The sequence below is a fragment of the Xyrauchen texanus genome, chromosome 38, assembly GCF_025860055.1.
Source record: "Xyrauchen texanus isolate HMW12.3.18 chromosome 38, RBS_HiC_50CHRs, whole genome shotgun sequence".
Taxonomy (NCBI): Eukaryota; Metazoa; Chordata; class Actinopteri; order Cypriniformes; family Catostomidae; genus Xyrauchen; species Xyrauchen texanus.
The window spans coordinates 24,827,571-24,855,537 of NC_068313.1; the positions used below are offsets into that span (position 1 = coordinate 24,827,571).

General features: G+C 37.4%; 3 protein-coding genes across 8 annotated transcripts in view; all 3 read left to right on the plus strand.

Moving 5' to 3' along the window:
• LOC127631586 (unconventional myosin-Ic-like) overlaps positions 1 to 12,193 on the plus strand; it is a 56,735-nt gene extending 44,542 nt beyond the window's left edge. For all 4 annotated transcript variants that reach the window (XM_052109819.1, XM_052109820.1, XM_052109823.1 and 1 more), the window contains 18 exons: positions 782 to 876; positions 1,017 to 1,063; positions 1,199 to 1,279; positions 3,071 to 3,176; positions 4,037 to 4,154; positions 5,405 to 5,518; positions 5,648 to 5,724; positions 5,835 to 5,903; positions 5,996 to 6,080; positions 6,654 to 6,813; positions 6,894 to 6,977; positions 7,244 to 7,337; positions 7,433 to 7,488; positions 8,487 to 8,622; positions 8,716 to 8,786; positions 9,576 to 9,673; positions 9,911 to 10,010; positions 10,307 to 12,193. In XM_052109819.1, coding sequence (XP_051965779.1) covers positions 782 to 876; positions 1,017 to 1,063; positions 1,199 to 1,279; positions 3,071 to 3,176; positions 4,037 to 4,154; positions 5,405 to 5,518; positions 5,648 to 5,724; positions 5,835 to 5,903; positions 5,996 to 6,080; positions 6,654 to 6,813; positions 6,894 to 6,977; positions 7,244 to 7,337; positions 7,433 to 7,488; positions 8,487 to 8,622; positions 8,716 to 8,786; positions 9,576 to 9,673; positions 9,911 to 10,010; positions 10,307 to 10,333 — 1,618 coding nt within the window. In that variant the 3' untranslated portion in view covers positions 10,334 to 12,193. The remainder of the gene's footprint in view (positions 1 to 781; positions 877 to 1,016; positions 1,064 to 1,198; positions 1,280 to 3,070; positions 3,177 to 4,036; positions 4,155 to 5,404; positions 5,519 to 5,647; positions 5,725 to 5,834; positions 5,904 to 5,995; positions 6,081 to 6,653; positions 6,814 to 6,893; positions 6,978 to 7,243; positions 7,338 to 7,432; positions 7,489 to 8,486; positions 8,623 to 8,715; positions 8,787 to 9,575; positions 9,674 to 9,910; positions 10,011 to 10,306) is intronic.
• Positions 12,194 to 13,345: 1,152 nt separating this feature from the next.
• On the plus strand, positions 13,346 to 24,728 carry LOC127631865 (NLR family CARD domain-containing protein 3-like). The gene is made up of 7 exons (XM_052110245.1): positions 13,346 to 15,713; positions 20,860 to 21,282; positions 22,202 to 22,288; positions 22,382 to 22,465; positions 22,562 to 22,645; positions 23,053 to 23,136; positions 23,232 to 24,728. Exons 1-7 carry the CDS (start codon positions 13,840 to 13,842, stop codon positions 23,323 to 23,325), a joined length of 2,730 nt encoding a protein of 909 aa, XP_051966205.1. The 5' UTR covers positions 13,346 to 13,839; the 3' UTR covers positions 23,326 to 24,728.
• A 976-nt stretch (positions 24,729 to 25,704) lies between these two features.
• The window catches only part of LOC127631833 (large neutral amino acids transporter small subunit 4-like), a 31,860-nt gene continuing 29,597 nt past the window's right edge, over positions 25,705 to 27,967 (plus strand). For 2 of the 3 annotated variants that reach the window (XM_052110201.1, XM_052110203.1), the window contains exons 1-2: positions 25,705 to 25,874; positions 27,377 to 27,559. In XM_052110201.1, the coding sequence (XP_051966161.1) occupies positions 27,400 to 27,559 (160 nt within the window). In that variant the 5' untranslated portion in view covers positions 25,705 to 25,874; positions 27,377 to 27,399. Of the gene's footprint in view, positions 25,875 to 27,333; positions 27,560 to 27,967 lie in introns of all 3 variants that reach the window. The other variant, XM_052110202.1, reaches the window with a different exon arrangement.

Genomic DNA, 27,967 nt, shown 5'->3' on the forward strand with positions numbered 1-27,967 from the left:
AGGGAGATATACAAAGTAATTGATAAACATTCACTTTTAATAATTGTATTATTCGATCAATGAGTCAAAGTTCCTACATTACATGATATTAAAGCTTGTTTAACTAGCGTCCACAGAGTATAAAGCATGGTAAATAAACTTATTTTGAAAATCGTATACCTGTAGCACAAATACTAGTGTTGCAGCATTGTTTATCAATTGGGTTGCTAAGATAATGGTAACATTGCAATTTTGTTTCCTTAAATGTCACCTTCCAAGCATCTGGCAATGGAATGCCTTTATGGTCGGAATTCAGAGATATCAAGTAGGAATATCCCATATCCGACTTCAATGGAACGAAGCATGTATGGTTGATTGGATGTAGGATGTATTGGAAGTAGTTTATTTTCATAGTTAGGGTTGCAATGCATATGTAACATCATATAAAGTGTACAATATATTGTCCAGAGCTTTAACAGAATATACTCATTTAGCTTATTCTTTCCTCATATAGCAGACTTTGTGACATTCACTTTATGAATAGTAAATGAGTGAATGAATCAGTGGTTTTAGATACAATATGTCATGATAAACATGAGCAGAGGCCAAATTGAATGTTTTCCATCCTCTTTTCTGACACCATTACTATAGTAATCAGATTTGTGTGAATAAAGCCTTTAATCCCTTTAGAAAAGATGTGTATTTATGATTCAGACTAATTATTATTATGTTAATCATATCCTGAGCACATTTAAAGCTATACGTATGATATTTATGCACCTGCATCTGCACTATATTACAGTCACAAGCTGGCTGATGGAAAAATCCGCAAAGTGATGGGTCGTGAAGAGTTCAGGCTGCTTCATTATGCAGGAGAAGTCAACTACAATGTGAACGGTGAGTTATTGGATAGAGGGCAGGGAAAAATTATGAAATGGAGAGAGTGAAGCAGTCGTTGAACAAGAGCGAGCACTTATGCCCACAATTTTCCCAGGCTGAGCACTGTCTGACGTCAATGTGTATTTTCCAACTTCTAGGCTTCCTGGACAAGAACAATGATCTCCTTTTCAGAAACCTGAAGGAGGTGAGTGAGTAGGCCCAGAAAAAAATTATATACAATAAGATAAATGCACCACCTCTTTGTTAGAATTTCAAACTTTTATTATAGTAGCTTGAATCTGTTTGCCTGAATGATGTGTATATATGTCTGTATGTACAGGTCATGTGTATGTCCGAAAATAAAATCCTCACTCAGTGTTTTGACCGGGAAGAGCTTACAGACAAGAAGCGCCCTGAAACGGTAAAGCCCTGTTGTGTTTTTATTCTCTAATGTGAATTCTGGTTAAATATGGCATAACATAGTGTTGGGATATCTGATTAATTTTAGTGAGCTGGTTCTTCCAGTCAGTTCGTTTCAATAAACTGAATCAAAAAACTGATTCACTTGCAAAACTGCATTTGAGTTTCAAAAGTCTCTTAAAATTGTCCCTGTGCTGCAATTTCTGCCCAATTTTTGTATTAACATAAAGGACTGGGTGATATGGCCAAAAAATATTATTACTACTGTATATATTTTGTTAAATATCATTCGATATTGATATTTAGAATGATATACATTTAGATTTCAAGTTTCCAACAATGTCTTTCTTCCTGGTTTTGGCCCGACGTGTGTCAGCTACTTAACCCGCACATTAATGACATAATTGCTGTAGCCTAAAAAGTCTTTACGCCCACTAAATAGTACATAAATAGACAGCAATGGTGTTGATGTCAGGATTGCTGTTGTGTTCAGTTGGTAGCTGTATTGCATTGTCAGTACTGTCTTGTTCAGTGCTGTCACGATCCCTGGTTGTCTGTTCCACGTGTTCCGTGTCACCGTCACCATGTTCCATTGTGTCATTGTTCGCACCTGTTTATCGTTGGTAATCATCCTGCCCTTGTGTATATAAACCCTGCCCGTTCCTCCATTACCTTGTCGTTCGTTGAATGTTGTTGATGTTCGCTCACATGCCTGTCTTCCTGTATTCCCAGTTCCTGTGTTTTCGTGTTTTGTTTTCATTTTGCCCATCGTGGTAGTTTTGTTTGTTTATGTCTGTTTGTTTCCATTCGTGTCAATAAACCCGCGTTTGGATCCTCATCCCTTGTCTGCCTCCGTCCGCATTCATTACAAGTGCACAATGATTTCATATTAGCCAGATAGCTTACTAGCTAGCTAGTTAGCACCTACATAGCCTCATTACTGGTTTACATGACAGCAGGCCTAAGTAGCGGCTAGCCAGCTAATACTTCCTAACCGGCTGAATTAATGACTGTGATTAAGTAAGCTAGTTGTCTGTATATAGTTACTTTGCTGAACTGCTTGTTTTTTTTAGTGACATGTACCTGATCCAATCATCTAGATGTAGAGCATATGCTAAATATAAAAAATTGTTTGACAGTTTATCATCGATATCGTCCTGCCCTAGTAACATAAATATTTTGTTGATGGTGAAGTGTATATTTTCTGTGTCACTAGCGCCACCTAAAGGAATAGCAGAAATAACATCTGTTTTCAAACAGGTTTCCCAAGCACTCTTCCATTGGTCAGACAAGCAGATATACTGTAAAGACAGTTGTGCTTTTTTATGGTCCCTACATGTCATTCACCACCCATTTTTACTCTCATACAAAGTTCTCTATCACAATTGAGGGATTTACAAACACTGAATCATTTTGACCTAATCATCCAATTCACATCCAATTTTAAAGAATTATTTATTTGTGAATTGGGCACCTCAAATCCACACTCATAGCAGTGCTTCTACATAAACTGAAGAAACTTTGCATCTGTCCATGAGATTGAGAATCTTCTTGTCACCCACACTGTGAGGAATGCCCTAAGCCCCCACCCCCCAATGCCCACTCTGCAGAACCCCATTGGCAGAGAGTGGGTGGGCTGCTGTTGTTTAGTTGTTTGCTTGCATTGTTGACTGCTAACTTCTCCCACATTGTCACTGCTTGGCCAGACCTGAACACTGGGACTTGTGTTCTCACTGATTTCTCACTGCCTGTGTCTTTCTTATTCGTCACTCCTTTGACTCGCTGCGACCAGGCAGCGACACAGTTCAAGAACAGCTTGACGAAGTTGATGGAAATCCTGATGTCTAAGGAGCCGTCTTACGTGCGCTGCATCAAACCTAATGATGCCAAGCAAGCAGGTTTGTGAGCTCTTGTCATTACTTGTGTTTAGCTTAAACTTAGAAAGGATTTTTCTTATTGTGTGTGCCCATTCCTTTCAACCATTTTCATGGTACAATCATGTTATAATACAGTAAACTCATAGCATTAAATGATTGCCATATTCATATACAATGGCATTTATTTAGTTATCCAAGGTACATAAAAAATCATGGTTTTATTACCATGTTACATTTTACCATGCCCACAAAATCATGGTAATGCCGTGATACTTTTTGTGTCACTGTTTTCAAGTTGCATATAAAACGCTTTAAAAAAAACAACATAAGTGACCCAAAGTTCTGTTTAAGTCTAGAACTGTAGGGGAACCCAATTATAACCAAAAGTAGGAATAACTGAAATGTAATATTATCTTTTTTTATACATATAAATAGAATAAAGAGAAAATAGGATTTAAAAAAATAAATACAAATTATATAGGGGGTAAATCAGACATAAGATTATCGCATTTATTATACAATGTTTGGTTGCCTCGCAAGGGAGGTAAAATTAACTGAGTAGACTTTAAATTTGTGAGTTTGTGCATGCATGCTCTTCTTGCATTCATTGATGCTCACGTTTCATACTGAGCTTTCTCCTGTACACCGGCGTGTAATGACTGGAATGCCCTCTAACAAAGCGGAAACATGATTTGCTCTTAAATTAACAGTGACAGCAAATATGGTTCAGGCTGCAAGTAAAACTAAGTAGAAGATGGGCAGTCAAATCCCATTTTATTTAGTTTTTTCCCTTCTCCGACTTGGAGAGTGCCGGAACATTGGTCCGTTCTGTCCCAATGTAACCTTTGTGACACTCACAATATCTATACCTCTCACCACAGGACGTTTTGATGAGGTCCTCATCAGGCACCAAGTGAAATATCTTGGTCTGATGGAGAACCTTCGAGTGAGGAGAGCTGGCTTTGCATACCGCCGTCGCTACGAGACGTTTCTGCAGAGGTTAGTATATCACTCTAGGGGTGGGCGATATGACCAAAATGTTATATCACGTTATGAGTAATTTTATATCACAATAACGATATATATCATGTTATAGTATTTTTTTCCTTCTGGAAAACAAATACAAATTAACATAATAAATAACCATTTTACAATGCCTATTTTTGGAAAATCTAGTCGGTGAAATAAATACTTAATAAATGAAAAGATCTTCCTCTTAATATGTATAATTTTCTCCTTATTTAGAACTTGACAAACAATCAAAGTTAAAAAAATTAAATAAACATGCATAACCTTAGCATAATACTCAATTTCACATTATGCCACATTTCGGTCTGATATGTTGTTGACTAATATTATTATAAACTTCTCTCTTGAAACTCAAGAACTTTTCAAAGAAATGTAACAAGGAAAATATTACCGAATTTTACAATGTCAGATGTTCTGTGTCGTAAAGGAGCTACAGATGTGTGATGTAGTCAAGCGCACCTCGTCATGTTAAAGAGATGATTCAGGTGTCTGGATGATAGAGTGACCCTGTCCCAGCAGATTGTGTCAGATCAACAAGTTTGTGGCCACGTTTGCATCAGTGCCTGATCTGCATAATTCCTTAAGAGAATCTGGTGTTAAACCAGCAAGCGCCAATTTTACCAGCCACATTCCCCACTCAAGCCTGGTTTCAGTCTGATGTGAAGCATGCCTTCTGATAGATGCCCATGTGCTGCACACATGGATATTTATATATCAGGATATACAAAATCTCTATCGATTGACACTATATCATCCACACGATATACAGTATATCGTCATATCACCCAGCCATATTACTGCATCTAGGCCAGCTTAAATTCCAAGATGATCTTAACTGGTTTCTGACTGGCAATTCTGGTCCATTACTGGCAAAAGTTGGTATTGTTGCAAGTATACCTAGCTTGGCCAGTGAAGCCATGCTCCATAACCAGCAAGAAAGTGCCTAAAACATACCTAATAATAATAAACAGAAATATTTTTTTAACTGGTTTGAACTGGTCATATATGATGGTCGCCAGCTGTTTCGCTCAGATGTGCTTATGATTGTAAACTCATATTTAGTGTATTGTGTACTTTCTAATCCTCTTTTGAAAGCCTGTGGATGTCAGTGATAAACAAGGTCAAAGAATACAAGCAATATGTGAAAAAAACAGTGATTGTTGCTTCAACTTTTGAAATGTGGTTAATTAAGTGTTACACTGGTATTTTTTTTCTTTCAGGTATAAATCCCTGTGTCCAGAAACCTGGCCAAACTGGGATGGTCGTCTGATCGATGGAGTGTCCGTGCTCGTCAAGCACCTCGGTTATAAACCAGAGGAGTACAAACTCGGCCGGTTGGTTAAGAAATCAGTTTTTAAATGCCAGTTTAAATTTTGTGTTTAAGTTTAAAAAAAAATTTTTATTGAATTATCTGCTACCAGAAAAAATGGAGATGACTTCATGTCTTTTATTTTTTTTTGAAGGACCAAAATCTTCATCCGTTTCCCCAAAACTTTGTTTGCTACCGAAGATGCTCTTGAAGTCAGAAAACACAGTCTTGGTAAGAGTACATATTGGCACATTTTTGATGGCATACATATCTTGGTATACTGGATGGTCTTACTTCCACCTAACTCTAACCACCTCAAACTCTTCTTCCTGCCCTTGTAGCTACCAAACTGCAGTCATCCTGGAAGGGCTACAGTCAAAAAACTAAATATTGTAAAATGCGACAATCAGGTAAGGTCTAATAAAAGTGCTTTTGTTTAAAAAAAATTACGATTAGTAAAAATTGATGCTTGAAATGTTTTGCTCCTGTCATTCTTCCACAGCTATCCTGATTCAAGCCTGGTGGAAAGGTATTCTGGCCCGCAGGCAAGCAATGCGCAGGAGAGAGGCTGCTGACACCATCCGCAGGTCTGTTTGCATGACATGACTAGTAAAAAAAGCAGTGCAGTAAAACATGTGATCTAAATCTAGAGTAAAGGAGATGCTACGCAGATTGTAGCTTTTGTTTTTGGGGCAGTCTGTGGTGGGATTATTATAGTTTTGAATTTAGCTTTTATTTCTCTGTAATTTTCAATTTGTCCTTTCAATTTAGTTTAGTTTTCATTCCTTTTCACTCTATGACTGTTAAAGTTTAGCTAAGTTTTTCTGTGTATTAATTCTTTATTTTAGTTTCAGTATTTTAGGGCTGCCAAAGTTTGTTTTAACCGGTATCATTTAAATACTGTATATTTAATGTTGTTACATTTCTCAGGGTCATCTAATGTTATCGCTAGTGGCATCTAATGATATTATAAGGATTAATAAAAGCATGTTGTAAAGATTTCTCATGTGAGAACATACCATGTATCTAAACCAAAAAAAAGTATTGATTGCCAGTTTTTGTTTGGGAGTCAGTTTAGTTTCAGTTTTTTCATTTATTTCCTTTTTTAGTTTTTCATGTAGTTTTTGTTAATGATAATAACACTTTGGCAACCATTGCAGGTTCATCAAAGGCTTCATCTACCGTCACCAGCCTCGTTGCCCTGAGAACGAGTACTTCCTGGACTATGTTCGTTACTCGTTCCTAATGAAGTTGCACAAGAGCCTGCCCAAAACAGTCCTGGATAAGAGTTGGCCAACACCACCTCCTGCCCTCACTGAGGTAAGACATCATTCATGAATAGTCATACATTCAAGCACACTGTTAGACTTGAATTAACAAATTCTGCCTACTACATACAGCCTTCAGAGCAGCTCCGCAAGTTGTGCATGCAGAACATGGTGTGGAAGTACTGCAAGAATATCAACCCAGAATGGAAGCACCAGGTGTCATATTTATGATCAACACAGTTATAGATGCAGTGTGTAATTTTACATTTTAGCAGCACCAAATGATATTGCAAAAATAATGATTATTTCCAAACCAAACAGCATTGTCAGGCCACTCAACAAGATTGCAATTATATGTACTGTGAGTAGTGTAAACATTTCACACTGCATCTTTAAATTAAATTCATCAGTACAGTATTTTTACAATCACTGTTCACTAAATTGATAGATTTTTGAAAATTAATTATTGTCTATTATTGCAGCTGGAGCAGAAAATGGTTGCAAGTGAAGTCTTTAAGGACAAGAAGGATAACTACCCTCAAAGTGTGCCAAAGCTGTTTGTCGGCACAAGGCTCAGTGAGTATTTAGTCTATTTTTCAGTTTCTGTATGTAGACTGACTTTCTGTTGCCTTGTATATTCTGATTGTTTTCCGTGTGTGTGTGTTCAAAAGATGGGGAGGACATCAACCCTAAAGTGATACAGGCTCTCGGGAATGAGAAGATGAAGGTGTGTTGAATTTTGTGCTGCTTAAAGAAATTGCGTGTTTTACATCTCTAATTTGGGGTTCTTCATCAAATTCTGCTTAGCAGTATAGATGAGCCTGGAACTAACTTTAGTCTAGAATGGGTTTTCAATATATTTCTGACCTAGGGCCCCTCATTTTAAAAAAGTGAAACGGTAACATTTTAATTATGCCTGTTTTTAAAAACTTTAACTGGCATTATTACATTATGTAAGGCTTATTAGATCATTAAGTAATTTTATTATAGATAGTTTAAAATGTCACCCAAAAATGAAAATTCTCTCATCCTTTGCTCATTCTTATGCCATCCCAGCTGTGTATGACTTTCTTTCATCTGCTAAACTCAAATGAAGTTTTGGTCCATACAATCCAAGTGAATGGGTGCCAACATTTTGAAGTTCTAAGAATTATATATGGCTCCAGTGGTTAAATTAATGTCTTCAGAAGCTAAATGTTAAGTGTGGGTGAGAAACACATTCACATTCTTCTTGTGTTTGCGGTGATTCAAATTTTCCGTGCATATCACCCGCTACTGGCAGGGAGAAGAATTTCTAGCAAAAAATACTTAAATATTGATGTTTTTCACCCACACCTATCGTATCACTTATGAAGATATGGATTAAAACACTGGAGTCGGATGGATTACTTTTATGATGCCTTAATGTGCTTTTTGGAGCATAAAAATGTTGCCACCCATTCACTTGAATTGCATGGACCTACAGAGCTGAAATATTCTTCTTAACATCACAATTTGTGTTCTGCAGAAAAAAAAATTTCATACAAATCTGGGATGGCATGAGTGTGAGTAAATGATGAGAGGATTTTCATTTTTGGGTGAACTATCCCTTTAAAGAAGATTCTACAGTATAAATATATATTACATATCCTAAATGTGTCTATATGGTGAATGTAGCAGTTTCATACTAACATACGTGTTATTATGTGTTAGTGTAATCTAAACATCCTCCATTCCTCCTCACAGTATGCTGTTCCAGTGACAAAGTATGACAGGAAGGGATACAAGGCTCGCAACCGACAGCTCTTGCTAACGGCCAACAGTGCAATCATTGTGGAGGAGGCCAAGCTGAAACAGCAAATTGACTACAGTGCACTGAAAGGTGAGGTGGAAGAATGGAAAGAGCCACTGAATCTTAAAGAAAAAATATATATATTTGTTAACAAAAAGAGTGACACTTCTGTTTTATCTGTAGGGATTTCAGTCAGCTCTCTGAGTGATGGAATATTTGTTCTCCATGTTGCATCTGAAGACAATAAGCAAAAAGTGAGTCTAACGATCAGTTGAATTATTGATTAAACTTTGTCACATTTTCATGGGCAGAGTCTTTCCCTAAGCACTTAACTGACTGCTTTTAACCACTAGAATGCATGTGGGTCAGAAGAGATCGAGGTGAAACCTGGATGCTTATTCTTTATAAAACTACTTGTTTTTTCAAGGAAAATTAACCTTATGTACTCTATATTGCTATATGACTCAATGTAGCTATATTTGTTGTTTGGTGGTGAGGTGTACTAAAAGAAAAGTTGCATGTTCAAAAACACTAAAGAGCTATTACCATTGTGTCCGTTCTGTAAATTAGGCATCTAACCTCCATGGGGTTGCTCCATGGGAACTGTCCCCATTAAGAGTATAGTGTCATGCACTTGACACATAACATCTTGTTATACTTGCATACAACACATAAACGTGAACATACATAAAATTTCATAACAGCTGGAAAATGAAAACAGTCATTGTATTAAAAATGTAATGCTAGTGCTAAATGCATTGTATACCTAGTACACAGTAAATACATGGGCCATAGAGGACCCACGTATGCATTCTAGGGGTATTGATGCAAACTCTCTAATAATCTGAAAGATATTTAACTTACGGTTATAAAAGGTAGGCAGGTTCACATGGTCGAAGACTCCTTTATTGAAGAATATCTGGTTTGTCAGATTAAAAGACAGCTTCATGTAAAATTATAATATAAAGTAGACAGACATGTAATTTTTTAACCACATGCATTATAGAGTAAAAATGAATATGTGAATTTTATTGGTTTCACAGGGTGATGTGGTGCTTCAGAATGATCATGTCATCGAGACCTTAACCAAAGTGGCTATCTGTGCTGACAAGATCAACAGCATTAACATTAACCAGGGAAGGTGAGTTTCAGGTGCAAAATTGCCTATTTGCCACTAAAATAGTACTCTGTGCATACAGGAGCTTGTACCTGTGAACCCCTGTAAAAATAACATGTACAGTGTAACTAATGTACTTTCTGAGAGTTAGAAAAAAAAACTTCCTTGAATGCAGTTTATTCAATTATTAGATTAATAACACAATATGGACATTGTACAGATGCACTAATAGATAACTTTTATTCTCTGTATCATGGACAGCATAACGTTCAATGTGGCACAAGGCAAAGAAGGGATCATAGATTTTACATCTGGTTCAGATCTGGTGGTAGCCAAGGCTAAGAATGGACACCTTTCTGTGGTGAGTCGCTTTCTATCTGTCAGTCTGACTGCCTGTCTGTCAAACTGACTGAATATTTGGCTGTCTATCTTAACTAATCTGTCTGTCTGTCTTTCAGACTATCTGTCTGTCTGGCCATCTATCTGTCTTTATTTAGTATTGCATGTTTATGTTGGTGGTGTGTATATATATATATATATTACATGCTGAGGTAGTAAATTAAAGACTATAATTTTTTTCCTTCTTGAAATAATTTTAATAAATAGAGTTCCAGAACACAAACAACAGGTATACTTACAGAGTATCATATTTTTCAGACTGCCCCTCGCCTTAACACAAGATGATGGACAAGTCATGCCCAAGAACTTCCAGTGTTCTCACAGGATCTTTATGATATGTTCTTTAGTTCATTAATCACATGACTACAGGCAAAGCTTCTCTCTACCAATCAGATGCCAGCCAGCTGCACCAAAGGCCTCTACTTTCAGTTGGGAAAGTCTAGCAAACTTATTTATGTTTTTGGGGAATAATACTGTTATATGAATATTATGATTTTAGAAATTGAAGCCAAGAAATAACAATATATATATGTGCATATTTCCTGCCCTCTGTCTCTATTTAGATTATTTGTAGAATATAGATTTATCAATAGAGAATGTGACCTCAGCCACATTTACAAGGAAAATCAGGGTTCATAATGAGTAGTTATTAGTTATGGTTATATTTGCGTTCACCCATGATTACTTTTCTAGGAATAAAGTTATACAAACCTACTCAGAACTTCAAATACACTTTTACTTTGATTATATCAGTGTAATTATAATATTTGTAATAATGCTTTGACAACTCAAAAAGTTCATAGGAAATGTATTATTTACTTATTTTGCTATGGAGAAGATGACTTCAAAAAGATGTATGAATCTGTTCCACTCTAGCTTTTCCATACAATATTTCTTATGAGACTAATAAGTTATTATTACAGGTTGGTGTGTTCAAGAGGAAAGTAAACTTTGGCTGGACTTTTAGAGAGTGTACGCTATGTGCATTGAGGGAGCGTGTCATGTACAAGGAGGTTCCTTATAGAGATCTTGATGGAAAAAAGTGATTACTCTGCATCCAGTTACAGTAGATATGCTTGCGAACCAGCCCCATATATTTACATTGTGATTCATTCATCATTTATTACCCTGTATAAGGCTGCAATTTGATAAACCAGTACAGAGAGTTAAATGGGGTAGCAAGCAGGACTGCAGATGCATTGATCAGCAAAAATCTCTTTGCTAAGCCCTAAAATCTGTGCCTCAAAATGTGCTTTTTAAGTAGATTACATTTGGGAGTATCTCTGATGTTCTGTGATGAGAAAAGTGTTAGCAATTCTTGTAGAAATGGGAAGAAATCCAGTGATGGACAAAAGCTTTGATTTTGAGAACAGTCTTTCCTCATACACTAGAGGTGAATTACTCAGGCTTTGTCCTCCTAATACACTGGACATAATAATCTCCTATTAGTGCCAATGTCTTGCATTAGCACTGCTTTAACCTTGTGGCAAAGCAGAAAGGCTTTCAAAATTAGTCAACTATTGGGAGGTTTTGATAGCCTTAATTATAGGGGAAGTTGTATGTTATCTACAGTATGTTTATGTCGCTGAGGCAGGTTTGTGTATTTGTAGATAAAATGCAACGAAGCACTTCTATATTACTGTTCACAAACCAAATAGAGATGTACTTTTTTGAAGCAAAAGTTAAAATTTGCCACACCCTCTTCTTGCACTATTATTCAGGCACCTAAAATCCATTCATAGCTCAGTTATTTGATTTTGCCTTGATGTCGAGTGATCAGCCTTTAAGTCATCAGTGAAATATTGAGCATGTGCCTACCATAACAAGTGTCATAGCTGAGGAAATATGCTTTTAACAAAACAACATCAAAAAACCCTGTAAGAATACTATTTAAATGCTGTTGTAAGGATAAGTGCCGCATGTAATGTATTTAGAAAAAATATATTTTTTGACATTTATAAAAAGTACCCCAATACTCTCCACACAAACTGTTGGCCCACCTGTTTCTTAATGCGCTGAGATGTTATTCACACTTTGTGATTTTGTTTTATACTATTTGTGTAATGTAAGTACCTGGAAGAAATCTGTCATTTGGATGGAAGCAAACTGACAATGTATCTGAGCATATTAAAGCTGATTAAAAACATGGACTTCTCAGCTCTTTGTTTTTCTGATAATAGGCATCTGTGCATCTCTTTGTATTACTTTCTATCACATCTTGTTTTTCTTTCTTATTAATCTCTCTAATGTATTGTGCCTTGCTGGAATAACAAAACTTGAGATGGTTTGCTGGTTTATGCTGGTTATGTTATAGGCCTGCCTGAGCATACTCAGAGACCAGCTAAAACCAGCACAGGCTGATTTAAAGGAAAGTAAAGGGTTCTGTACAATTTAAGATAAATCATTATTATTTGTGGTATAATGTTGATTATTAAAAAATATATATTTTCATAATTTTCGTCCCTTTTTAATAAAAAAAAAAAATCTGGGTTACAGTAAGGCACTTAAAATTGATGTGAATGGGTCAATCCATGAAATTTTATCCCATTTTAAAACTTTGATGCCATGACAACGCTGTAAACCCTGTAATCCCACAAAAACAACTTTAAAATTATATTAAATGGGGTCAATTTTTGGAAGGTTTAAAGGCAAATCGGTGAAGCTGTAATTCCGTCACTGTAACTGTTATTTTTGTTTAAAGGATGAATGAGTCAAAATACATTTTTGTGATAATAGCTTTATGCCACAAATGCTGTCGATTGATCTTAAATTGTACTGAACCAGGAATATTCCTTTTAAGCTGTTTATTTTTCAGCAGGGCAGAAATTAAAACTACTGGCATTTAATAAATGCAATATGAGCATGGCAGTAAAAAAAATATCCCTATTGCCTACTGTTAAAGTTCTTGGCAATAATAATAATAAATTATGATAATATTGATGTAGTTAGATTTATCATTTTGAATTGTTAAAGTCAATGGGAGAGTTTAAATCGTAACATTAAAGTTTGACTTTAACAATTATACTAATATAACTACAATATTATAACTAATTTAACTAGAAAAAAAATATAATTTGTACTTTAATGTTAGAGCTGAAATAATGCAGATGTAAGAAAATGAGTATGCGGGCTTTATTGTAATCTCTTTTGGTTTCTGTTTGTTTCACTCTATTCATTACTTTAAAGAAGGAAATTCAGAGACTAGTGAGAACTGGGCGGAGATAGGCTACTTCTTAAATTTTACTATTGCCCAACAATCAGGTGACTTAGAAGATAACGCAATGAACGCATAGAATATCGGTTGTCGTCGTGTTTTTAAACACACTTTGTGTTGGTTTAATGGTATATTTATGTACTATAGTTTGTAAACATACTCAATATGTGATATTTAAGATATCCATTATGTTTATGATAGAGTAGGCGTACTATAGCAAAGGGTAGTTTCACATTCGTTGGTAACAACTAGTATCAATTGAGACTCCACAAACGCGTTCTAAGAAAGCTAGATGCAGCGCAACGAATATAACAGAACTCCGGTGTCTCGAGACACGTTTCTTTTAACTTGACACGGAGTTCTGCGCGAGCTGCGGCGCAGGCGTTTACATTGTTGAGATAAAAAATCAGCGCTAATTCGTTCGTCCGCTGAGAATGATGGGTGTGAATCTGTAAGTTAGTTTATTACTATTACCTTATTATTTATGGAACGACTATTCCGGTCCTTGATTAAACCCGGATAACTTATCAGATAAAGAAGAAGCGTTGTAAAGTAAGTTATCAGCTTATTCGCAGTGATGTCTGTAGGGCCATGTAGCGCAGAAATTCAGCAGCGGCGGTTGGAGCTCGTGGACAACCACAGCGAACACTTGACGCGCCTTCTTGACTTGCTGTTCAACGTGGGTGCCGTGACCGAGGAAGACCTCAGCCTCATTAGGGGTTCAGCTCTCAAAGGTGAGAGAGAGTGCATGCGAGTTCTTCTGGATGTGCTCAATGGAAGAGGTGAAGAATCATGCAGGGCTTTCCTCTACTTACTACCAAGCGTTCAGGAAGAATCAGCCTCAGCAACAAAACCAGGACAGACCAGGAAGCAAGACCACCTGAAAAAGCACAAAGACATCCTGGCTAGACAGCACTGTGCGGTGGACTATCTAAACATCAGAGGTCTGAATTCAGAGCAGACTAAGATAGGATGCTTGACGGATATTACATTCTCAAGACAGACTGGCTATGCATCACCCTTGCAGTGCCGGCATGAGGCCTCAGGAGTGGGTGATGCTTTCAGGACAAGGGGGGATGAGGTTGGTAGACAAGATGAGAGCTGTGTTTTCAGGGACGTGTATGAGAATCTGCTGTCTAACATAGCGAGTGGGGTGAATATGCTGTCCGGAATTGCTGGGAGTGGGAAAACCACGCTTGTGAGACGGCTGGTGCAAGAGTGGGCTGCCGAAAGCAACTCGACCAAGATTATCCTATCTCTGTCATTTCGTGAGTTAAACCTTATAACTCAGGAGCAAAGCTTGCAGGAGCTGTTGACTGATCACTACAGCCACTTGAAACCCATTCTGGTAGATTTACTCACCTCAACCCCAGCAGTGTTTTTACTCATTTTAGACGGACTTGATGAATTCTGTTACCATCTTAATTTCGAAAATACTCCCAAGTGCTCAGATCCTGAGCGGGTGCAGCCTATACAGGCCATTGTGGTAAATTTGATCAAGGGGAATCTGCTTCCAGGTGTGTCCATATTCCTCACCTCCCGGCCTCATGCTGTCTCCAAAGTGCCTCCTGTGCTGATCAGTCAGTTTTACAGTCTGCTGGGCTTCTCCGTAGCTCAGCAGAAGCAATACTTTGAGCAGAACTGTGAATCTCCTGAAACTGCTGCTGCAGTGTGGGCCTCGGTATCATCCCATAAACCCCTTCTCCTTATGTGCCACATTCCGGCATTCTGCTGGATTGTGTCCACTGCTTTGCATGATGGTGGCTCCTGTCTTTGTCTTGACACTGTAAGTGCCAGGCCAGGAAAAAGAGGATTACGCAATGAGGAAGCAAACCGACGAAACACTTCATTGGGACCTAAGGAGTTAACAAACACCAACTTGTCCCAGGAGACCTCAAAACCAGTCACCATCACTGACATCTACTGTTGCTTCATCAAATCCATCTTGCTGTTCCATGTGCAGGGGCGTACAGAGTGTTCTCATCTCACCAGGCTCCAACATGCTCCTCACATCCTTGGCGAAATGCAGCCTTTTCTAAAAAGCTTGGGAGCCATGGCCTTCAAAGGTCTATTGGAGAGACGGTTCATCTTTGACAGCTCTGATTTGAACTCCTTTAATTTAGGTAGTTCTAAGCTCTCACAGGTATTCCTCATAGAGATTCTTAAAGAGGATCGAGCCTCCCTTACCTTTGAAAAGGGCTACCATTTCATCCACACCAGTGTGCAAGAGTTCTTGGCTGCCCTGTATTATGTTTTTCAGTCTATCTCAGGATCAGATCCATTTTCAGGCCTCAAATCAACCACGGGTCGCTATTTCCTGTCTGTTTGTAAGCATATGGTGTCATCTGTTCATAAGTTTGGCAGACCACACCGTCTCTTCAGAAGATGCATAAAGAAGGCTCTTCGTTGTGGGGAACGACATCAGTCTGGACACATGGATCTGTTCTGCAGGTACATACAGTACATGTCTGGGTCTCATATCACCCCAAAATAAACAGGAAGAAATTGGTCTGTTAATTAGGACTATTAAGATTTTTGCATTGTGAAATTATTTTCATGACATTTAACCATATTCAAACCATTCTTGTTATTCTAATATGAAACAGAAAATGCTAAATGTGCACTCAGTAATTTCTCCTCATTATAAAAGTTTTATTCTTAAATAAATGAATTGTAATTTTCAAACATATGTATAAAATCATGAGCACTCACATAAGATCACATAAGACTGTGGTCATGTAAGTTCTACATGGAGGGAGTCCCCTCATGGGGGCAGCCATGTTTGAATCACATGACCACTCGAATACTACTCTGGTAATCTCAGTATTAAACTCTTTGTTATTCAACACTTTAACTCCTGGATTAAATTGATCATGACTGACTGTGAATAGATCATTTCTGCAATGGCTTTTTTTTATTATTATTATAAAGATGCTGCATCAACAAAACTAGGTGTCGAAGACGACATATTGAAAAAATCACTTAGTGCACTTTGAATTATTTATTTGTTAGTGTTTTGGTAGTATTGTATTGCCTTTATGTTGATTTAAATAATACAGTAAAAAAAAACTATATTACAGTAATGATAATCACCAATGAGAATACACAAACACACAAAAAATTATATGTACATTATTATGTATATATTACAGTAATGAGATTTGGACAATGTTATGTTCATAATTGTCATGAAAATGTCATAATATGTCATAATGCAAAATAATAATAATAATAAATATTTTTCATAGAGTAAAAACCTGGACTTGTTTTAATGAGATTCACCCATTCCCTGCTGTCAGTTTTGAAAGGAATATTCCGGGTTCAGTGCAAGTTAAAGAGCACCTATTATGGTCTTTCAAATATTACCTTTCATGTAGTGTGTTATATAGCTGATTGTGAATGTAAAAAAAATCTGCAAAGTTTCAAAAATCAAAGTGCACGACAAATTGAGTTATTGACTCCCAAAAGAAAGAACCGACTCTGAACACCTGAAACGAGTACATAATAGTACGAGTTAGTAATTCTGTGTCTTATTTGGAAGGCTGCGTCCTCCGGAGGTGGCATTTGTCGGCTGCATACGTAATCGAGGCTGTCTCATTTCAGAAAAGCGAGTAGGACACTTCGAGTTCGACCTTCTTTCACAGGAGGATGCATGAGGTGTATCCAATACATTTAAAAAAATAAGTAAAATAAACAGAAAGTAAAAATAAAGTAGGGGAGTAGGAGATTTTTACATTACAAAACCAATCCTTCAACAAAGAAAACAAATATTTTGCTTTGGGACTTTTCATCCCACTCAATGAGATTCCTTTTTAAAAGCAAGTAATCTTGGAGGAATTTAGAAAATGTTTCATTTGCGTATGTAAAATTTAAACATAAGCAATACATTATTAATAATGTATCATGTTTATCCTTAATTAATAAACCAAATTTAACAATTTCCCATGAAATTATCAGTCTCGCAGGTATTTTTTTTGTTGCATTCAGCTAAATGCATCCTTCCAGAATGAATACACCAAATTACATTGAAAAAACTATTCTTCAGCTATTTCTGTCTCTGACTTGTATATTTGACACAGATTTGAGTCCCCAACATTAAATCTTAATCTAAAAAAATTATTTAGTTGGATAAATATGATTCATAATTTGAAAGTGCACCTATTATAAATTGATCAGGATCTTCCCGTTTCCTCATGAGGCAATGAACTACTGTGCACACAAGTGTCAATAATGTGCACGAGGATTTAAAACGCATGCGCGAGTTCTCCCTTTTTCCTCACGTGGCTTTAATCTATCACGCGTGCGAGCGTCAATAACGTGTGGATTAATGGCGTTGAAATGCCTTCATATTAAAGGAGGACGCTCGGTATACTACAGCCTTCAAAGGACGCGTCCTAACTAGCACGCAGCCCTCGAAACGAGACACAGACTTAAAGCTTTGTTCACACTGCCAGCGACTTTGTCGCTGCATGTCGCCAGTGGTTGGCGGTTATGTCGCTAGTGGTGTGTATGGAGAGGCTAAATAGCATTGTTTCTTTACAATTCATATTATTATTAAAATATTAGGATCACGTGAGCTCTACCATATTCCCTCATATAGGCTGTCCCTCCCAAAAGTCGCTCTTCATTTGCATAAAGTTAAACATTTCTATAACGGCTTTCAACACAATCATACCAGATATACTCCGGACTAAGTTAAACCAACTCCCTGTTCCCACCTCTACCTGTCAGTGGATTACCAGCTTTCTGACGGACAGGCAGCAGCTTGTGAGGCAGGGAAAATTCACTTCCACCACCTGTACCATCAGCACTGGTGCCCCCCAGGGATGTGTGCTCTCCCCACTACTCTTCTCCCTGTACACCAATGACTGCACCACCAAGGACCACTCTGTCAAGCTCCTGAAGTTTGCAGACGACACCACTGTCATCGGCCTCATCCGAGATGATGATGAGTCTGCGTGATAGAAAGGAGGTTGAACGGCTGGCTGTCTGGTGCAGTCAAAACAACCTGGAGCTGAACACGCTCAAAACAGTGGAGATGATTGTGGACTTTAGGAGGAACACCCCAACATTGTCCCCCCTCACCATTCTAAACAGCACTGTGTCAGCAGTGGAGTCATTCAGGTTCCTGGGCACTACCATCTCACAGGACCTGAAGTGGGAGATACACATCGACTCCATTGTGAAAAGGCCCAGCAGAGGTTGTACTTCCTTCGCCAACTGAGGAAATTCAACCTGCCACCAGTGCTGCTGAAACAGTTCTACTCAGCGGTCATTGAGTCTGTCCTCTGCACTTCAATAACTGTCTGGTTTGGTGCAGCCACGAAATTAGACATCAGAAGACTACAAAGGACAGTTCGGTCTGCTGAGAGGATTATTGGTTGCCCCCTGCCCTCCCTTCAAGAACTATACACTTCCAGAGTGAGGAAAAGGCTGGTAAAATCACTCTGGACCCCACTCACCCTGCCCACTACCTTTTTGAACTGTTGCCTTCTGGCCGGCGCTTCAGAGCACTGAGCACCAGAACCGTCAGACACAGGAACAGTTTTTTCCCTCAGGCCATCCATCTAATGAACAGTTAAATTACCCCCATTGAGCAATAATTATGTGCAATACACAGTTTAATTTTAATTTAAATTATATTATCCAACTTATCCACTTCTGCCATTACTTACATTGCTCTGTACATAATATACTGTTTTTTGTTCTTTATATACAGATTGTATTAGATTTGCACTACGTGTGTGTATGTGGGTATGTATGAAGGTGAGTTTATGTACGTATATGTATAATTATTTATTTTGTGTTCTTTTTTGTTTTTAATTACCTATGCCTTGCTGCTGTTTTTTTTTTTGGTATTGTTTGTATTGTTGTTGACTGGAAGCTCCTGTCACCTAGACAAATTCCTTGTATGTGTAAGCATACTTGGCAATAAAGCTGATTCTGATTCTGATTCTGATTCTGATTCTGATTCTGATTTCTCAACTTTGTTGCATCGCTGGACACGCCCACATCCGTTTGCCAACGGTCGCAGTCACTCGTTTTGCCAGAAGTCGCCCACTCTCTTTGAAAATGAATGGTATGAGGTTGTTTTGTCACTGCGTGTCGCTGGCAGTGTGAACGTTACTTTCTGTACTAACCTGCGGAATTTTGTATCAAAAAACCCGCCTCTGGTGTTCATTGGCTACTCGCGAACAGCTTTGACCCGCCCTCAAACACTACACAAAGCGGTAGACCAATCACAACAGGCTGGGACATCTGACCAATCAGAACAGAGTTGGCTCTCTGAAAGGAGGATTTTAGAATGAATCCTTTAGAACGGTTAATTGAACGAGTCGTTTTTAACGTTTTTGAAAAAAGGTAATGCTACAATTTAAATTATGAGCAAATTAAAGTGTTTTTTGAACTTGGATGTATGTAAATGAATTGTATGAGACCATTAAAACAAAATCAGGCACGTTAAAAAACTATAATAGGTGCTTTTTAATCTCTATCCACAGCAAATGTAGCATAATGTTGATTACCAAAGAAAATACAGTATTTTCAACTCATACCTCGTTTATTCAAATAAAAAAGTAAAAAATTAGGTACTTGCAATGGAACTGAATGGGGCCAGTCCATAAAAAATTGAATACACACTGTTTTAAAAGTATAGCCTCAAGACATAAACTTTATACATGCCAAGATGATTTTGGTGTGATAAAATATGTTACAAATGATTTTAGTGTGGAAAAAATCGCTTATAGCATTTACCAACGTTATGGCATCACGGCAACAAAGTTGAATTTATTAATATAACTTGAATACACAGACAATGATAGGAAGCGATTTTATCACACTTAAGTCATATTTGCATGTATAATTTTTTATATCTCGGGACTATACTTTTGAAACTATGTGTTTTTTAATGTTGGTGGACTTATTAATGTTTAAAGAATTGGCCCCTTACACTTCCATTGTAAGTGTCTTAATGTACCTGCAATTTTATGCTCCTTTTATATATATATATAAGATTTACAAATTAACATTATTATGTGTTGATTGAGCTTAAAAATACATTTTGACTTGTCCCTACTTTTCTTAAATAAAAAATAAAAAATCACAGTTACAGCGTTGCACATATAATTGATGTGAATGGGGGCACCTTTTTTAACGTTAAAATAGCCACAAGACATAAACAATGTGCATGTAACCATGATTGTAGTGTGATAAAATCACTTACTAAACTTTTTTTTGGGAAGTTATAGCCATTTTACAACTTTGTTACCATGATGATGTAATGTCAACAAACCCTAAAATGACTGTAAAAATTACAAATTATACAACTTTACAGTTCAAATAACACATGAGTTTTAAAAGAGGTTTTGAAATTATAAGTGCCTCATTGTAACCTCGATTTTTGCTTTTGTTTTACAGAAACATTCATTTTTGTGGTAATTGAAATTGTGCCACAAATGCTGACGATTGACCTTAACCCAGAACATTCCTTTAACTTTATTTAAACCCAGAACATTTCTTTAATGTTTATTCTATCAATAAATTAAGGTTTTGTGTTTTCTCATTTCATAACTCACCTGTAGTGTACACTCATACACAGGTTTGTATGCGGTCTGTTGGTCCCTAGAACACGCCTAATCTTAAATGGATTTTTCCCTGATGGACCCCGGACACATCTTCTCTTATGCACACCCTCTCCAGGTCCAACTCCTCCTTTCCTTCTCCATCTGTTACACTCCCAGCTCCAGAGCTCCACCCTCAGCCCAGAAAGGCAGGTCAACGTGTGTCACTGTCTTTACGAGGTCCAAGACCCTGGTTTGTCACAACGGCTACAGGGCTGGATGAAACTCCTTTCACAGCAGGCTTCAAATCAGTGTGGCTCTGTGAGCAGAGAGTGGAGCGAGCTGGCTTTCCTGTTACAGCTGAGCCCAGACCTGCAGTTTCTAAAACTGGATGCACAAGGACTCAATGCTGATGGGCTCCGCAGGCTCTTACCAGTTCTTCCTCTCTTTTCAACACTCAGGTACCGTAAACATAAGATATAATTGGTCAAAATCTGCTATGGCACTCTTAAAGGGACAATCTGCCATGGCAGTCTTAAAGGGACAGTCAACCCACAATGAAAATTCTGTCATCATTTGCTCACCCTCATGTAGTTCAAACCAATTTGGCTGATGTTAGGCAGAATGCAGAACGTTTGAGAGCGCGACCATTCATCATATAGAGAAGATGGTCTTCAGGGCGGGATAAAAATACACTGATTAATAAGCCCACTGTCCAATCAAAAATCTGATAATTTATCTTATTCAAATGGCCCTCATGAAACTCCCATCAATTTTTTGAGACGCACGGCAACCAGGCAGGACCCAAAATGATTTGTTTAGAGCCTCTTGTCTAATGAACATCGATATTTTGCTCCATTGAACTCAACGGGATGCGTATCTGCCTTAGACGGCTTCAGTGGGGCTCTATGGGCCGTGTGTCCGCTAACTGCAATGGACATAATCGTGCAAATAACATCAACAGAATAAACATCATGAAACTGTTGTATGCTATTGCAGTTTAGTTACTTAAAATATTGAACTGTAACAATAGTCTAAATTATAGAGAGATAATATGCAATTTGATATACATGTTGTTGCACAATTTTAATGACATTTTAAGGGAAGCTGTGCTTCTTCTGTAGTCTAAGCAGTTGCCACTGGCAGAATGTTTGCCTTAGTTACCATTCACTTTCATTGCAATTTTTTGGTCTTCCATTTAATGAAAGTGAATGGTAACTGAAGCTAACATTCTGCCTAATATCTCCTCCAGAAGAAAGAAAGTCATAAGAGTTTTGAACCACATGAGAAGTAAATAATAGTAGAATTTTAATTTTGGGTGAACTATCCTTTTGAATAATTGTGCTTTGCAATATTAACTGTGTTGCCGTTTGTTTAAAGTGTGCAACAGAATCCTCTTGGCCCAGAGGGGTCGGCTGTGCTATCCCTTGCTTTGCGAAATCCAGATTGTTGCATTCAGAGGCTGTGGTAAGTTGTTATAACAAATTCCTAAAAGAAACGTTCCAAAGAAAAATCATGCTGAAAGTGTGAACTTTTAACTATATACAATGTTTAACACAGGGTGGTCGCGACAGGGCTTGGCTGTGAAGGCCTGAAGATTCTTGCAGAAGCACTAAAAGAAAATCGTACTGTGACTGACCTCAGGTAACCAATGAGAAAACAGATGTAAAACAGTATGTACACAAATAAATGGTCATGTCATGTTGTTTTCTGTAACCTACAATGTCATTGTCTCAGTAGAATGGCCATCAATAAAATTGGAGATGTTGGAGCTGGCTTTCTTGCAGAATTGTTGAGGACAAATTGCACTTTGACAGATATCAGGTGAAGGAGACTTATCTTATGCTTTAATGTCTCTGATGTTTGAGTAGGGAAAATTAACAGCTGGCCATATCGCAAAATTAACCCTGACATGGTGATCAGGCTAATTATACTGCATATAAAAACAGTAATTCGAGTTTTAATTTATTGTATTATATGAGAAACAAAGAGACCACAAAGTTTTCTGAGAGAAGTGATACTAGCGTAGCTGTGTAGGACATTGGTCGCCAGAGACAATGGTCAATTATACAGGGGGTCTTTATACAAAATATTTGACTGCAGCTATTGACCAATAAGAATCAAGTATTCCAGAGAACCATATATTACATTTCCTATTGGTTCTCATTAATCACTGATGCTAGCAATGTTTTTATGCCATTCTGTGTGTTTTATCATTGTGCATTCTATAGACTTCGTGACAACCATGTAACAGACAAAGGAGCTGAACTCCTCATGGTGGCCCTAAAGGAGAACACTACATTAAAATACCTGTGGTATGATTCATTTATATCTAATTTATTTGAGTTAATCTATACATGATTGTATAGAGTAGTGATTGTGTGCCATTTGTTGTCTTTATTCATCACAGGATGTTTGACAACAAGTTTTCCAAAGAGGGTGTCAAGAAGCTGAGAGAATTTTCAAAGAGCAGACCTAATCTTGACATTAAAGTTTGTGACTGATCCACAATCAACATACCAGGGAGGAATATTAAGGATCATGCTTTTCTTGCAATTCATCGGTTGCCTGGTACAGCAGTCACTCATACACATGACTAATACAGTTGCTCATTGGTCCTGATATATTACTTGGAATGCATATGTTTAATGGACGCAATCAGAAGCTGAGTTCGGAATGGTATACTACCATACTACTTTTACTATTTGTGCCTTATTTATATGGCATGTCCGAACTTAGCCAGAATCTCCAGGTTTGACAGAATCACTCAGGATACTACTGCCCTCTACTGGAATTTAATGGAGAATTCGCTACGTTTTTGTATGGTACATTGCATTCATACCACTGGAATTTATCAACATTAATGTACTAAGAACTGTCTACAATAATTCAGGCACTTTATAGGCCTACCTTTTAGACTATTTAGACCACTTCCCCAAAAGACTGGATTGCTAGAATTTATTTTATGAAAGATGAATTGCTTTCTTTTCATTAGCAAATCTGTTAAAGGTTTTGACTGAAGCTTATGTAATGTTTTTTTTTTCTTTTTTTAACTTGCATTCTTTATCTATTCTGCTCTAGTGTTTCTTTCCAGTTTTCTGGTTATAGTGCCACAATCAATCTCTGCTATGGTTTATTGCCCATTTTTGTGGGCTCTTTACAGGCAGAGCTCAGGGCTCCACTTTGCATCTAGACTTTACATGCTTCTTATACAGAACTAAAAATGTACGTGTAACATACACAAAAAACAGAGAGGGTCATATGTTGCACTTTGGTTAGTCAATGCTTTTTAAGCTGACAAGGTAATCAACTAAATCACTATAATATCAGTGATTAACCTCACTAAAATCACAATAAGTGTTGTAACTGTTTAAACAAAAGAAAACATTTCATTATGAACACAGCCTTCCTATATTAATTATGTTGTTGATTTGTACGCCAATAGTACTATAAGAATAGTGTTCAAAACATACGTCCATCTTAAATGTATAACTTCATATACATGTCAAAATGTAGCACAAGAGTAAGAAGTAATTGCAGTGATACTGTATTTGCAGAAAGCTTAAAGTTTTAGTAACAAAATGCTCATGCAATTTTTTTATCATGTATAATTTTTTTAAATTTTAATAATACCAACAATGCAGAGTATGTGTGTTATTAAGCAGTCGTTTAAACTAAAATGTAATGTACAAACGAGTGTTCAGTAAACTAATTTAAGTGAATTGTGAAGCATTTACCCATGTTCCCATTGATCATGGTATAAATACTGGGGGAATCTATGCCCTTGGATTTAATGTATTCTCCAGATTCCATTACGTTATGCAATGGAGTCTGTGATATGTCATTTCTGCTACAGTAAGTTGCATTGCTGCAGGTGTCTGATTCCACACCTACTGCCTTGATGTGAAGAGCCTACTGCACATGTTTATTCTCGCATGTGTCTGTCATTCTGCCATGTTTCACTAGAATGTTTTTCATTGCTTACATAGTGTATATTTAGTATGTAGCCTACTTTGTATTGCTGCAAAAAATAGCTCAATAATGAAGCATCATACACCCTATTATGTGAACAGTGGATGGAAAGCATGACGTAAAAGGTGCTGAAAAGCATACCACATTTCACTAGGCAACTGGGGAATATTTGATCACAATAAACCCCCATATAGTAGGCTACTTCCCTCGGTGTAATTGAGTTGCAGTTACTCATATAAACCACCAGATGCCGACGTGATGTTTTGTGACACGGTTCCTCGGTTTAGTTGAGTGATTTGTAACGAGTAGACGAGAAACAACTGAACAAAGCGCTTTGTCCATTTGATCACTTTTTATTAAATAATAGGCTTTTACCTTTTATATGAGCTATTTTATTGTTTCTATTTCGAATGACCATTGATTAACTAATAGTTACAGTTGACTTCAGAAGCTTGGAAACAGTGTTAAAGTGATACTCAGACACCAAATTACTTATTGTTTTTATCCCACATTAATACAATCATATGATATAAGACATTCTAGGCACTTACATTTACCATATGTTACACGTTTAGTACACCAGTCTGTCTGTGTTTTTGCATTAGTGCCAATGGTGTTTCTCAGCTTGACCATTACTATCAGAGATGTTGAAATCATGAAGTAGATGAGTTTCCTTTGTTTCGAATAAGTCAGGAAAGGAATGAAATGGTAAAATGGTATTAGTAGCATGACCCATAACAGCATAAGACCCGGTAAACTGACAATGAGGTTTCAAACCTCTGTTCTGCAAGTGAGTTGTCTTTGCACTGGAGGAAAATATCATGTAAAATGATGTATATACATTTTCCGAGCAGCCCTCTGATTGGCTATTCTCATCTCTAGCTCAGAAGGCAGCCAATGGGGAAGTTTGCTTGTTTGTGCGAACCAAAGAGGTGCAAATATAAAATCGGCAATAAGAGATGTTGGAAACTACATTGATGAACATACAAAGCAAAGAGGGTATTTGGCATCAGAAGGTGTTTAATACATTGTTGTATTTCGAGAGAGCCGAAGTGAAGATTCGTTGAAGGTCTCTGGTGCTGTAAGTAGTATGACTCATTATAAGGATGCTTTGCTGTAAGTTTACGTGTTATAGTTGTTGATCTCTTATAACTAAATGCAAGACATTTTTTTTTTTAGCAATTTGACATGTGAGTGTGTGTATATATATATAATGATTGTGCTGTTGGTTTAATTTTGTACCCAAAAATTACATATATTCAATCAGCATTCTAATTAACTGTATTTAATCATTTCAGTGCATGCTTTTGCAGATATGAACTGAGATTTTGTTGAAATGAATAAATTATGCTGAGTATGTGCTTTATGCACAACTTTGTTCCGTGTCTGTACCGTGAACAGAGCTACTTAACAACTGGCACCAGAATGTGTGTTTTGGCAGTATTATGTGATGCATGGTGGGAAAGAACTGCGTGTACTTCAGCTCTCTTTATATAAGGCATTATTTACTATGAGCGCATTTTCACTGCGAGCAGTTATAGCCTAATGCAGAAACAATAGTGAGGAGCGTATAACCAGAAGTGCATTAAACGCGTCTGTTATTCAGCTTCCTTGTGAACAGCTGAGCTCTGTGCATGAGGAAGGAGCAATGGGTAGAGGGGCATACATATACACACACACATACACACACATGCGGAGGCACTGATGATGCATGTCCAGTTTAGACCAGTTTTAGGGCAGCTCGTTTTCCGCAGGATACAGGATTATTAACATTAGGCAAGCGTGTGTAAATCAGGACAGTTCGTTCAACGAGTAAAACCAGAACAACATTTTCACAATGATTAAAATATTTTATGAAGCGCTTGTGACCTACTGCATTAAATATGATGTATTAAACCATATATTTTTAATATTTCTATATGCATAATTTATAATATATGACGTTTATGTGTAACGAACATAATCTAATCGAATTTTGTGACATAATTTCACTTCTCATGTCTGTGGTGAGAAAGATTGTACACAAAGCTATCATAGCACAAAGCGATTGGCTCGCGCCGCACTGGTTCGAACCGGCTGGATCTTGGTCTCACGTGGAGCTGCGCTCTGAATCTGTTATTTTCGGGCACCCAATGAGGGGAGACGAAAACGTTCCACAGCCAATTGGACTATATTGAGGCGGGGTTAGTGGTGGATAAATGGGCGGGGCTTCAGTCAACAACATGCTGATTTGGAACTCAGCTGTTTTCTGTTGAGCTGTTTTGTAGCTTAGTGAGACAAAGGAACTGGATTAAAATGATGTTGGGCAAGAGTTGTGGATATAAAAAAACTGTCGACAAATAAACGTTCTACTTTTATATGTTGTGTGTAATGACTGGCATTATAAAAAAAAAAAATCTAATATATAAAATGCAATATTGTATATGCATGAATGTGTGTATATGTAATAGTGTATTCATAATGTAATACTATTATTTTATTGTTCAATGTTAAATACCAGACGTCCCCCTCCATTCTCTTCTCTATGGACATATTTTCAGGACTGACCAAAGTTTAAGGGGATTTCCTCTGTATTCCCAATAGCAACTGTATCATCTCCTTCAGCCATGGCTCCCTCACTGGCCACAGCTTTCTCCAGGCGCTGGTGGATGGCAATAACTGCAGTGATTGAAAGCCTGCTGTTCTCTGCCGTGCTGCTCGGATGGGGCTCACTGCTGATTATGCTGAAATCAGAGGGCTTTTACTCTTTCCTCTGCAGAGAGCCAGGTAAAGAGGGAGACAAATGGGTACACAGGTTGGTTTTTGAATCTCTATAAAGGAAATAAATGCACTATATACTGCAGCCATATTGCACACTGCAAATAATTTCTTGAGAACATCAAAGAAAGTCTTATATACTGTAGGCAGCATTTGATTAAACTTAGGTAATAAAATTGCTCCCAGTTGCTCATACAACTAATACAATTTTATTTTCACTTTGTTCATATAGGACCCAGCTTTTAAAAGTGAGATGTTTGGCAGCTCGAATCTAAATTAAATCATGATTAAACATGCTCTGAATGAATCCTGGAATGCAGTTCCCTCTCGACACTTTGACTTTTGATTTGCCGTAATCAAACCAGCACTTCTTTCACAATAGAAGCTGCACTCTTTACCTTAAAAAGTGTCACAGTT